General features: G+C 37.6%; 1 protein-coding gene across 12 annotated transcripts in view; it reads right to left on the bottom strand.

Moving 5' to 3' along the window:
• The window catches only part of GIGYF2 (GRB10 interacting GYF protein 2), a 75,901-nt gene that overhangs the window by 53,105 nt on the left and 9,139 nt on the right, over nt 1-13,657 (bottom strand). For 11 of the 12 annotated variants that reach the window (XM_061354506.1, XM_061354511.1, XM_061354514.1 and 8 more), the window contains 4 exons: nt 10,176-10,255; nt 7,642-7,771; nt 5,271-5,366; nt 1,832-1,940 (listed from right to left, as the gene is read on the bottom strand). In XM_061354506.1, the coding sequence (XP_061210490.1) occupies nt 1,832-1,940; nt 5,271-5,366; nt 7,642-7,771; nt 10,176-10,216 (376 nt within the window). In that variant the 5' untranslated portion in view covers nt 10,217-10,255. Of the gene's footprint in view, nt 1-1,831; nt 1,941-5,270; nt 5,367-7,641; nt 7,772-10,175; nt 10,256-11,068; nt 11,128-13,657 lie in introns of those variants that run through there. The other variant, XM_061354510.1, reaches the window with a different exon arrangement.

Here is a 13,657-nt window from a genome sequence, read left to right as displayed (position 1 = left end):
GATGTATACAAAGCAAAAGATCAAATTAGGATGCAAAAAAGTGAAAGAGATGAATTATGCAACAAAGTTCTTCAGCTAATATTTCTTAACCTCCTAAAAATAAAGTATGAAAACCAGGAAGATAGGCAGTAGAAGTCCTCATATTACTGCATTGATTTCAAGTTCTGTCCACTAAAGCATAATGAATCAAAACTCCATTGCCAAACAGAATTTCCATGTATACAAATAGATTCAATAGTAAAATTACCAAATTAGAAGCCATACTCTGCCACATTTAACCCTATGACCTCATTGAAACTAGTGGAGGCAATTAAAAAGCAACCCACTGCTCACTGTATAAGGATACCATCCACTATAATGATACAGCAAAAAAAAAGAAAGAAAATTTGACAGAGGAAAGAAAAAGGGTATGACAAACCAGACATCGTAAAGGTATCTTGATACAGAAACTAGAGAGCACACTAGTGGTCATATGATCTCAAATCAGTGTGTTTATGTAGCATTCATTTCATTTGCCTTAATGCATCTAACATGCCACTACATGCATTCCTACACAAGTGAAACATGGAGAGTAGCAATGCAATATGCACATCAAAAACACAGCAGAAAAGCATCAGCTTTCAAATGTACAATAGAAATATAACCAAGGTATATGCAAGTAAGTGCCACCCCACATGTATATATGTGCATACACTTGTTTTCCATTCCCCCGCTCCTTTTTATTAAACACTGACCATTTGGGCAAAGACAATGACAAATAACAAAAGGGAAGTGACAGCAAAATCCAGGGGTAGCCTAAAGAAAGCTTAAACACTTTTTTTTAAACACTTTCCAGCTTCAGCTGGAAAGCAACCACAAGAGGACATATGACAATGTAGAAAAATCTGAAAGACTTAAGCTAAGAAGAAAGCAGGACTGAGGAATAAGAACAGAATTGAGAGAACACATTAAGCCAGAGAACAATTTTGGGTCAAGCATTTAATTATGTGTGGAAGTGATTTTCGAAGCTGCTATTGAAAATATCACCACTTAACATTTAGAATTAAATTAGAAAGGATCCTAAGAGAAACCTCACCTACGCACCTGGAAAGACTGATGCCACATGATTAATTACTCCTGATATTTCCAAATTATTAGCTTTGTATTCTAAAAGTAATCTATTATACATAAACCACCCCCAAAACAGTGTTCATAGCAGTAAGCACATTGACAGGTAACCAAGATAAATTCTAGGTTTAATAATTTGTTTTGAATCCAGTTATTTGGCTTGAGGACATTTTTCTCAATTCATCTGCAAATGTTTGAAGCGATCCAGAATGAGATATCAACTATAATAATGCACTAAAATTGGCAAGACTCAAATTTCTCCTACATCTGATTACATCTTTCCATTAACCTTCTCCTGTTAACATCTCAGGATGTTAAGTAAAAATGACTTTTCAGAACACTGAACACCACCTACTATAATCTTAATGTTTTTAAATACATTTGTAGATTCTTCTCCCCTTTCCCTATAAATTTGTTTTATACCTTTAACAAAGGCATTTTACCAATTCTGAACCAATTTCCTATTCCACCTCAAGACTACCTTCCCCTTTTGCTTTCCACACCTATGAATGTGACAAAGGCACGTAACATAGGTACAGACGTACACTAAGGTGTGCAGAACAATCACAAAATGCAATATTCATTCTTTACTACCACCTTATTGGAAAGGCTTCAAAGCTTTAAGGAAAAGGAAACTTAGCCTGAGAAGCTCCCCTGAATATCTTTCAGAATCTTTAGCCTGGATCACCTGCAGACATTGCAGCACATCCTACTAACAGCTCACCTCGACCTCTAGAGGAACTTCGACCTCGAGGAGCCCCTACCACAGTTCCTCCTCCACGTCCCGTCAACCGCAGGACAGCAGCACTGTTTACAGACATCGAGAAATTTCTCTGCCAAGAAGAAAGAGCCAAGGTGAGATTTTGTTGTAAAAAAGCAAAACCAGAAATGCTTACCATTATCCTGATTTTGGTTTCCTTATGTTTGTTACAAATTCTCTACAACTGACAAGGAAAAGGATTCCTGGGAGACGTGAACAACTGAAACAGTCTATAGAGGGATCTTGGTCAATATCAGTGCTTTAAGTTACTTACCTGAAATTTCCATGTTCTAAAGGAAGCAAGTGAGCACCTACTCCTTTATAAGATCATTCCACAGGAAGTGATAAAAATATTGACAGCTTTAAAAACATTCCATTGCAAAAAGGGATTGGCATTTGCCTATACCTGACACCATTAATTAATACCAACTCTAAACATACTTCTTAAGCAAAGCAGGAACATGTAAAAAGCAACAGAGCTTGATTAAATTATATTTACCAATCTCCTTTGCAGAAATAAGTCCTTTCTTTAAATATATCATAGAAGTAACATACTTTGGGGAAAACTAAATGTTAAATACGACTTCAGAAATTTAAGTGATACTCATTCTAGTAAGACAAAAAATAACACAATAAGTTCAACTTAATATTAATCTGAAATTATTGCTAAACAAAAACCTGTTTTGATAAAGAATGAGTAATTATAACAAACTCTGGCCCCACTCTCCAAGTACAAGCATTTGGGAAATTGGGCCAAAGCATTTGGGGGTTCACGTTAATATTCATAAACAAGCAACCTAAATTCACATGCTGCTTCAGAATACAAGTTTTAAATAATCTGAATGCAAAGGACTCCAAACAGCTGGTTTTTTTACTTACATGAATTTTAAGTAGAATTATTTTTGCTTACATGAACTCGTATGAATTACTATGACTTGGAAGGTCTTCAGGGAACAACAAGACAAGCAATTACATACTATTTAAAATCTAACGGCTAACATCAAAGCCAACAGACATTTAAAGGAGTTTTAACCCATTTCAGAAACAAGCCTAACTGCTTGGTATGCTCTTGTTATGAAGTAGATCTTCAAGAGAGAACTCATAACTAAGTAGACTTAAGGGGGTATAAAAAACCCAGTCATGCAAGGCAACACAGAAAGGTCAACCTCCAGTCAATCTCATTCTATCTTCCTAGACAGCTCCTAAAGGTTTAAAGCAACAGTTGACACAGCCAGTCAAAAAGAATCTCCTCCCTCCTTTCCTGATGTTGATACCTCTGCTTTTTTTTTTGTGAAGCAAAAAATACTTTAATACAGAAACAACTTAAAGCTGCTGATCAGATTCACAGTCTTGCAGAACAGATTGCTTAGTTTTGATGTGTTATTTTCCCAACAAGAACAAAATAGGAATCTCACTTTTAATTTGCCTGCCTAAACTCTGAAAAAATTCCTCACTTCTGTAGAGCTTCCTGTGATGAGGATGTGATCACTGCAACATACACAGTGATAATACTCTACATGGTAAGATCACAGTAAGTAACAAAAAAGCAAATTCAATAAAGTAAAAAACTCCTTATAATTGATTAGTGTATTAGTGTCCATCCCTGACAATGCACAACAAAGAGCAAAGCTGGCCCAACACAGAGGCTCACATAATTCTTCAGCAGCAGCTGAAATGGAAGAGATCCTTAGAAACAGCCATCAGAAATATAACCAATGAGGACACAAAAATTCTCCATTATATTCAGCAAGAGACTGAGACTCCCATACTCCACAAGTAGTTAAGACAGCTGAATGGTTTCCTTATGCAAATAGGAATATGGGGGCAACAGGAAAAGGCAAGGGAACATATGCTGGTTTATTGCAAGTGGTCAGTAGTAGAAACCTCTGTTAAAGCTATCTTCAAAAGACAGTTCCCTGAAAACAGATCTTAAAAAATCTATGATGTCATATAACAAAACTTACTACAGGGTGAATCAGTTGAGCTCCAAGTTAGTTCAGCATCCTTATAACCAGGAAAGTGACAAAAAGGATTAAAAGGACCAGCAGTCCCACATCCTACAATAGGGAATGCTGTAGCTGTACCTGTCCAGTAAATTCTAGAGGACCAAACAATTATGATCCACCTCTAGCTAACACATCTTTAAATCAGCTCGAGACAACTTCCTCCTAGACATACAAAACATACAACAATAACGCTATCAAGCCAGTAACTCCCAGGTTGCAAGCACAAATTGCTCTGAATCCAGCCTAGAGTAAGCCCAACGGGTTCAGCTTCAACTGAACATGACCCCAAAGTACATGTGTTCTGATCAGCCTGTCCTCTACAGGACCCCCAGATTCTCCATCCCTCAAGATCAGAGAGGATAATACTATCTTCAGCGTGCACAGAGGCAGCACAATGATGTCGTAAACTCTTATCAACCTTGGGTGAAAGAACTTGCCTGCACCATGATTAGCCGCAAAGCCAGTAATATTCACCTCAAGATCACTTCTGAACATGATTCGTGATGACTGTTTCTTACATCATGGGGAACAAACATCAGGAATTTGTTAGCTTAAATAAGGCTGTTCATTTATTATCTCAAATGAGTTATGAAGAGGGAAAAAGGCCTTCAGACAAGATAAAAACAGGTTGTTAACATCCTCTGGGTCTCCAGAAAGCATTAAAGGGAAGACTTTATTATAAAGAAGTATTCTGAAGTGATAAAAACAAGACAAACCAGAGAGCAACTGCAAAACCACACGTTCTGACAGCCATAAAGATAAGAGTCAGAGGCATTTACCCAGAGGGGGGCAGATTTTCAGTACTAGAATCAAATTTAGAGCAAGCCCTTTCCAACTACTTAGATCAATCGTCCTTGAAATGGACTCTTTGTGGACTACCTGCTCTCACACTTAACCTGTTCACCTCTTAATTATATACCTATAGACACCAAACAAGGAAATAATCAAGCAACTGCTTACACACATAGTAGTTAAGATTACTGCACCTCCCTAAGCAATGTTAACAGTCAAAAACCTTCAACACTTCTCCAAAGACCATGAAATTGCAGTTACAGAATTTCTATTACAAGCATGCAGAGGTGGTCAAAAAAATGTAGAAAAAGTCTCACTGATCTGAAAATGTTCTGTAGTTTAAAAAACAGGACTATCCAGAAGATGACCCTGGATTTAACAAGCTGACTGTCTGCCATCAAAAGAACATTGCATGAAAAATATTTGTTCAAATTTAAGATAATAATTGAGCATGAATGGAATTTAAACCTCACGGTAACGCAGCATGCTTTCCTTTCATAATTTCTTTCCCTGAAATCTGCTAATCTCAAACTTTGTTTTTAATGGAAGCTTACTAACACTAATGACAATGTAAAGCTTTTATTTTTTGAAAAAGGGATACCAACCTGTTCTTCTTCTGTAAAAGGTACAAGTGCCAGTGGTGGCAGGGGCTCTTCTTGTAAAATAGGAAGAAACTCCTTATCAAGAAGGTCTGAAGGTATCTGTATGAAAGGAAAACAGCACACACATATACCCAAGTACTTCCATTTCAGGGATGATGCCACACACCAACTGAGAACAACTCAATCTCCATCTAGCCAGTACACCAGTACTTCCAATAACATTTACTGGGGGTGGGTATAACTTCACTGCAAATTTACGCCCCCCAGAAAATATACTTCTTATAGACAAAACATCCAAAGCATCCACGATCCACAACTGTAATACATAAATTATCAAGATTATACATAGAGTTCAAACTTCCACACCACTGCACATCAAAACTGAACCAAGCAAAATTTTGTCTGGTAAATTTAAAAAGTATTACTTTAACTTCTTAGCCAGATTTTTATTCGTGTTTTACTTTTGTTATGTATTAACAATGCTACCACATACAACACAGAGGCTGTGTTTGATTTAAAGTCAGTATTTCCCATTTATGACCAACAAGGATAATAAAACAACCACAAAGAAAAAAAAACAACCAAAAAATAAAGTGGAACTATAGGTATGGATTTATTAACTAGAGAACACTGGTGATTTAAATAAAAATAAATTTTCATGCTAATTTTTAACCAGTCCATCATCAGATGGCAGCTCCATCAGCAGATGTGACCATGAACATGTGGACAAGAAGCTACAACCACAGCCAAGTGAGCTCTGGTAATGCTAACACAGATTTGTTTCAAAAATATCTATTTCACAATACTAGAGATAAAGACTTCTACCAATTTTAACTGAAGCAAAGCAACCTAGGGTTTGGTGGGTTTTTTTTCATTCAGGTATACTCTAGCAGAAGGCTTCCTGCTTTCAGAGCGTCTTTAATCAGAGATGCAACTTTGCCTAATCTTCAGCCAGCAAAGACTGCAGCTGATTCAGTGAAAAAGAATTAGGGTACAAGATACACCTTAAAAAAAACCATCACATCTAGACTAGACTAGATACAGTGACTATTGACTAGAAATAGTGTCAAGAGTCCTTTTAGCCTCAGTAACTAGAATCATTCAACAACATGGAAGCACATTCATATCAAAAGCAGGACATACTCATTTAATAATAATGCCCTTCTGGCAAACACACTGGAGAAAATATTCTTTTGGACCACTCATAACCATCAGAGAGCTTCCTGTAACACAGGGTATTAACAGGCTGCTCTGAATCAGCTGGAGAGGTCTTATCATCATCTGATACAACATACATAAATTGCAAAAAACGACCTCTGGCAGGCTGACTTATTGAAGCATAATATCAATGATTAAATCACAGCTTCACAAAGCAGAGCAGGGTAATTCTGCACATTAAAACATGGCTTTAAGCTATAACACACTTAACTTAAAAAAAAAATCTTTGACATTCAACATCCTTGAACCTGTGTACAAGCAACGAAGGGCTCCCAGCACTATATGAAAATGTCAGCACAGCCACAGTAAGGTAAAAAAAACCATGGATGTATGTGTGCACATCTACATGCAAAGCTAAAGCCACAATCTGACATAATTTCTTGCAGTCCCTCCCTGACTCAAGGGTAAGGCTCTGCGAGGAATTCAGACTTCCAAGTCACTTTATGCCTGCTGCAACAATAAACCAACCTCTGTCACCATCTACAGAATAACCTAGGGTTTACAAATGCAGAATATATGAATCATTTGCCTGAAACACTCTCTGAAACATGACTTTTGTATCACTAAGAACCTTTGTTTGAAATTAAACCAGAAGGAAGTTCCCGACTTTCTACACTGCTCTTCTGTATTACATATGCTAGATTGTATTTGTGTCCTTCAGACCCAGAGAAGTGGGCTGCTTACCTGCTAAAGTGAACTGCCTAAGGCCAAGACAGATGGGTGGGCAGTTCTTGCCTTTTTCAGATGGATCTAATATGATTTATTGCCTTTCAAGCTGAACCAAATAACTATTTCACACTGTATTAAAAAAACACTCTACTGAGGCAAGCAAATCTGCACAGCTGCAAGGAGACTTTAACCCTCATTCATCTGTGGCAGTGGGATTGGATATGGCAATCAGGTTGTTTTGTTCTCAGGGGTACAGAAAGTTGCTGCTAAAGTAGCAAAAAGAATCAAACATCAGTGGGATCAAATAAGCACCCTCATACACAAAAAAAATACAACAAACAAACCATGCCATAATCAGAACTCCTCTGATCTTTGCCAAGGGATACCTGATTTCTTTGTCCACAAGCACAAAACACAAATAACAAACATAATCACAAGACTGTCATTAGGCATACACACATCAGGCCTTTTTCCTCTTCCTGCTCACCTTATTATCCTTTAGAAAAAGTGCCAACATTTCTTCTCTCCCATAGCGATAGTCTGCTAGTTTGTACTTTGGCAAAGCCGGAGACAGAGGAGGGGATGTGACGCTCCCACCACTAGACAAAGCTCGCAGCCTAAAATAAAGCAGAAAAGCGATGACTACTGAATTAAGAAGAACATGTCCTCACCCATGTTATCATCCCTCTTCCCATTTACAGATTTGACAAATGAAATAAAGACAGCACTGAAAGTAGAGATATTAAGAGTCTAACTTCAAAACTCTAACACTTGGTGCTTGAACAAGAAGAGAAAAAGAGCTTCCCTCACTTTTCCCACATCCACGAGAGAGGAAGGAAAAAAAAACAAACATATTCCCATGAGCACATCAAGGAATTGCCCATCCCCTGGCTAACTCTTATGTTGACTACATAACAAACCAGCTGCACACCTAAAGCCTTGACTAAGCTATTTACACTGCACAAATTTCATTTGTAAATCTTCCACAAATATTAATGACAACAGTTTCCTTTTGTCAAGAAAAATTCTTACCCCACCAGGGACAGTGTGGCTAGCATTGATCTATGAAAAAGTTTATTCAGATGTTCCATAAAGTTTAACAAACAGCTTAGTACAGTAAATTTTGCAGTAAGGTTACCTCTGGTGTCTCTGGAATCCTACTGTACTCCAAATTCCTTTTCCAGAACTTAAAATGAATGGCATTTTTCAGAGCACGCATACATCATTTAGCTCAGTGTCTCAATAAAGAAAGACAGACAAAATACAGCCACACTTCACTCCAGAGACATTCAAAGAAGTAATGTATCTTACAGCAGTAGACAAATACGCTATTAAGTTTGGTTCCACCCCACACAGATAAGCTACTTGACTTCTTGCAGTTAACATCTTCCAGTTGTTTGACACAATTCTCACTTCACATGTGGAGTAGTCTCATTCTATACAATCACTTCCTCAGCTACCCAACCCCCCTGTATTTTGAAGCTTTGAGCAATGTTTTACAAAAGGATGTGTGTCAAGAAACAAAACCCAGACCGTTTCCCTATATTCTCCTTGAAGTTCATCTCAGACAAGGAAAACAATGAAGATGCTCCTCAACAATCACGAATTCCTTCAAAAGAAAGGTTCTCTAAGCTAAAATACTGATTCCGAGGCTACCTTTCACTTAATTATCAAAAGATGCTTTTATTTATTTTATTTTTTCCTTTCTATTTAAAGAACAGTAATTTGCAAGTCAAACGGTTGTCTTATTTTTTAGTTTGGTGCCACCCAGTGGCAGCTTCTTCACCTACCACTTTCAAACAAAAACTGCCTGGGGAAGCATTATTCAAACGATTTGACAGCTCAGTGCTATGTATGTTCAGCTCCAATTCAGATGAAACGTGACTATCAATTTCACTACTAAGTGATTAATCAGTAAACATGACAGACACGAATATACTGCAACCCAAAAGAGTAATTATAAACTACAGAATCTTGTTATTCCTGTAAAAATCTAGTAACTCACTTTAGTATATACTTTCATACACAATCTAACTTATTCTTTAAACTAAGTGGAGACTGAAGTCCCCTCACTATGATGCAACAATCAAGTTACTGTTAAAACACGTGTCTTTCTTAGAGTTGCCTTCCCCCTTCTTTTTATTAATGTAACTTTGGCTTCCATCAATGAATCTAATCCTGTCTGTCTCCTACACTGAAGAGCACTCCAGCGTAAGAGATCTGCCTGGTGGGTGTATTTATAGGGAGTGAAAGTCATTCTTTAACCTCCTTTCAATCTAACAAAATAGACTGAGCTCTCTCATTGTTTCCCAGGCCACAAATCTTGTCTTGCTTCTTTGTTAAATACTCTCCAATTTTTGTACACTGCATACACAAATATGTCAGCAATAGTGACTGTTACTCTGGTAATAATTTTATCACATGCTCCACAGCAATTCCATATTCCTATAACCCCTCCACACTCCGTTTAAACATGTACGGATCACATCACTCTTCAGAAACCACACCATCCAGAACTCCTATAATCACATCCACCAACACTTTTAAGAAGAAACTGGAACAAATACTGACCAATAACCACATCTGTGCAATTACTCTTTATCAAAAGTCAGAACAATGCATGTCAGACAAGCTGGAAAGCTAACAGCTGACACAAGATCATGCCTCATGGATCATAAATATCATTCCTCCCTCAGATACTCGGTGGCCACGTGAATGTTACATTTACCGTAACATGAAACCCAACTAATATCATACACAATGCCAATTTTAAAAGTATTATTTATATATACTAAACATATATATATACACTAAGTATACTATGTATGTATACTCTATAGTACACTAAAAAAGTAAATACTGCTTTCAGTCACTGGCCAGGGACTGAGGTGAAGCAGTGTGGAACAAAGACACTGTAAGACTGAGTGGGATATAAGCAATTCAGTCCCAAAGGACAGAAATTCATAATCATCTTTTTAAGTTTTAGACAAGGTTCCAGAGTCTCAAAACAGAAAAACTCACCATTCAGGCCCAAAGTTAAGTGTCTGAGTTTCTGCTGCCATTTTTTCCTGTTATATTCCTCTTTTTTAAGAAGCGTGAATCTGAAAAATAAAAAAAGGTTTCTATGAAAACTGATTAATTAATACAGTTCTTCATGAATTTTTTCACAATACAAAAGCACATCTGGCCATGCAAAGAAGTGGGGGGAAAAAAAAGAAAAAAAACTGACCATGTGGAATTTATTTAGTTAGGGGTTGGGTTTTTTTGTGTTTGGTTTTTTGGGTTTTTTTAAGAGATCCATTTCTACTCTTTAACACAGATTAATTTACTAATACAGGAATAACTGCATCAAGATCTCTTCCCCAGATTTCTTTCTTAACCTGGATCAGAGTGTCTGAAGAAACAATTTGTACCAACAGCCCCTTTTCAAATCAGTGACTGCAAGACAACCAAACATGGAGAATTTGATGCCTAATCCTCTTCTGCAAGAACAGCAATGCTTAATTAAGAGAATTGCAGCTTCCTGACAATTACAAGAGGATAAAAGCCTCACTAGAATTACAGCAAGAAAGATTTGCCAGTTGAGTGGCACAGTATTCAAGAAATTTCCACTGCTCATTCTTGAAAATAAGCCCTCTACAGACTGAGTACATCCAGCGCTGTGACATCCTCCTACATCTGCAGGCAGATGAGAGAGTTTCTCTCATTCTTGGTTTTATTAAGCAAAAAAAATGCACGACTTGAGACTTCAGCTACTTTAATTCATATTAGTCAAGGTCCTGAAAGTGCTAGTGAAGGTCAGGCCAAGTTCCTATATACCAAGACTCTACAGATGACCGCACACGAAACCATACAGGAGGGAAAGAACAAGACTAAGGGAAGGCTATGAAGTTTTGTCTATGAGAGCCACGTACATCCCAGGCAGTTTTGAAGTGTCTTTTGCAGTAAGAAAATACAGCTCCTCTTTTCTTCCAGCAATGGCAAAGTCCAGATCTGCAAAGGAAGGGGGTTTGTTTTTCTTTTTAAATCAAGCACACTGTAGCCAAAGCCCAAACAAAAACGGATTTCAAGCAGAAACTGGTTGATTAGCCTTCAAGAACCCATAAAAATACATGTTTGGTAGGGAGCTTTGCCATATCAGAACAAGGACTGAATAAAGAGTTCCATAAATTTAACTATACTTTGCATGAAAAGGTGACGGATGAGAGAAATAAAATGTGGGGGGATAGAAACGGAAAGGGCATTAGTGACTGAAGAAAAAGACAAAAACAAAGGAGCTGTTATTTTCATTTTTATATATATATAAAATATATATATATATTTGCACTACTGAAGTAATGACATTTTAGTTCAAAAATAAAATGATAACAAACATCCTAAAACCTAGAAAATGAGAAAAACCCAAAACACGCTAAAACTGCTTGAGCAGATTTTACCCAAATCTTTTGGGGCACAAGATTACAAATATCTGTAAAACTCTCTGCAGCCTAAACCTACCAACCAACATTTGGCCCATGCATTTTTACTATATGCCACATTAACTTTTTCCCCCATATACAGTGTAAGTTATATACAAATCATATTTTGATTTTCACAATAACCCTAAATAATGAAATGGGATTCATTAGCCAAAAGCTAATACAGAAAACATCCAGCCACTCCCACAGGCCTAATTTGATTCTGGTCTGATTTGGGTTGCCTTTTTGAAGCAGCCAGCAGCTCATTAGAATGTTCATAGCATGTCCATTCGTTATTCTAAAAACCAAAAGACAAGGTTAGGTACCTACAGAAGACATACACCAACTATGTGAAAATACTGTGGGGCAATTCGAGCAAACCAACATGCACACTTCAGGAGAGACAAGCCTCTAACACAATTCCTACTAGCCTTAGTTGGATGACTGGTCCCTTCACTTCTTGCAATGCCTGTAATCCTGCTGCAGTGTGGCAGGGGGGAAGAGGTTTCACATCAACTCATGTGGATCACCAGGGATCTTTAGCTTCTAACATCAAAGCTAGCTTAGTATCAGTAATACTAAAAAGGCTAGCACTTTTATGTTAAACTACAATGAAAATACAGCTGAAAAGCATCAGATGCACAGATAAAGCTCTAAAAACCAGTTAGGATCAAGCAGCTTGCTGTTTTTGGAACCGCTGAGCCCCACCCTCTTCAGCATCTCTATGTTTCCTTCCCAAAGCCTGAGGATACTGTGTCATCTTTCTCTACTAGATTCCAAAGCATTTTATTATCTACAAGCATACTCAAAGCCTGCTAATCTCATCCCACTGAACTGCAAAATGGTTTTCCTTGTCCCTCATTTTGGACATCACAGTTTGTTTTGGGAACTCTTTGCTGGCTTCCTCTTCTGTGAAAGAGGATTCAGATAAGATTCAGATTGCATTCAGCTAAATTACTTCCTCCCTAGAAGTTTTGCCTGTATGAATTTTGAATTGAAAGTGAGTCAACCTGTAAATGGATAAATTGTAGCTGAACAATAAAAAAAAAGTAAAAAAACTGAACTGTGTATTATTTGGGTAGGTTTAACAGATGAATTTACTCATTACAAGCAGCATTACCTAGAAACAAAACACACATGAAAAAAAGACATTACAGGTAAGGCTGAGAGAAAACCTTTGAAGAGGAGGCACCCTGGAAACAGGTAACAATTTGGGAGGAAGGGGTCAATGGAACAGGAAAGAGGGGCTCAAGAACACCAGACTGTGTGTGCAAGAGTACACTTATCCATGTCATAGCAGACAAGACATGGAACACAGAAACCATGTGCTGTTTCTGCTGGTTCACAAAGCAGCAGCCCGAAGGTGAGAGCATGGAAGCCAAACTGGAGAGGAATCTCTGACAGAAACTGCACAACACAAACAGCTGGTGTGCAAAGGAGAAGCTGTACTAACCGGAAAGGCAAGCTGGGGTGGACTATGCAGCACTTACATCATGAGAATGAAGAGTCAGGGTGGAGCAAGAAAAAGAGTGAGGAATTAATAGAAGGGAATGGATGATCAGGTCATAAATTTAACTATTTTGACCAAGTAAAAGACCCGATTTATATCATGATAGATGCTTATTATCTAGATAGCTTCCTTAGACTCTAAGCTTCAATAGAAATAACCAAAATGTTAATTTCAGTCTTTCTGATCTATGCTGCCCCTTATTAATCAAGGATGCCAAATCACAACACATTGCTAACGCATTTCCTCCTTGATATGATTTGATAAGGGAAAAGCCCCTTTCTGAACTGCTAGCTTTGCAAATCAAGATTTTCTACAAATTAATGGCTACTGACTGAGGGATATGCACAGCTGCAGATTTTATATGGATAAGAGCACACAGGGACAGCCTCAAGCTGAAGCAAGAAAATGAGGCCATGTTTTGACAGTGTCCAATTAGCACCACTGCTTGGACAAAAATCCTACCTGAGGACTTTCCACCACTCCTTCAAAGAGAAGCCTTTTCTCCAATGTTTTCCTCAAATCAGACCAAAGTGCCA

The sequence above is a fragment of the Neopsephotus bourkii genome, unplaced genomic scaffold (assembly GCF_033783945.1).
Source record: "Neopsephotus bourkii isolate Nb327-2 ecotype Australia unplaced genomic scaffold, CSIRO-AGI_Nbou_v1 NB_739, whole genome shotgun sequence".
NCBI classification, from domain to species: Eukaryota; Metazoa; Chordata; class Aves; order Psittaciformes; family Psittacidae; genus Neopsephotus; species Neopsephotus bourkii.
This window is presented reverse-complemented; position numbering and strand designations above follow the sequence as displayed.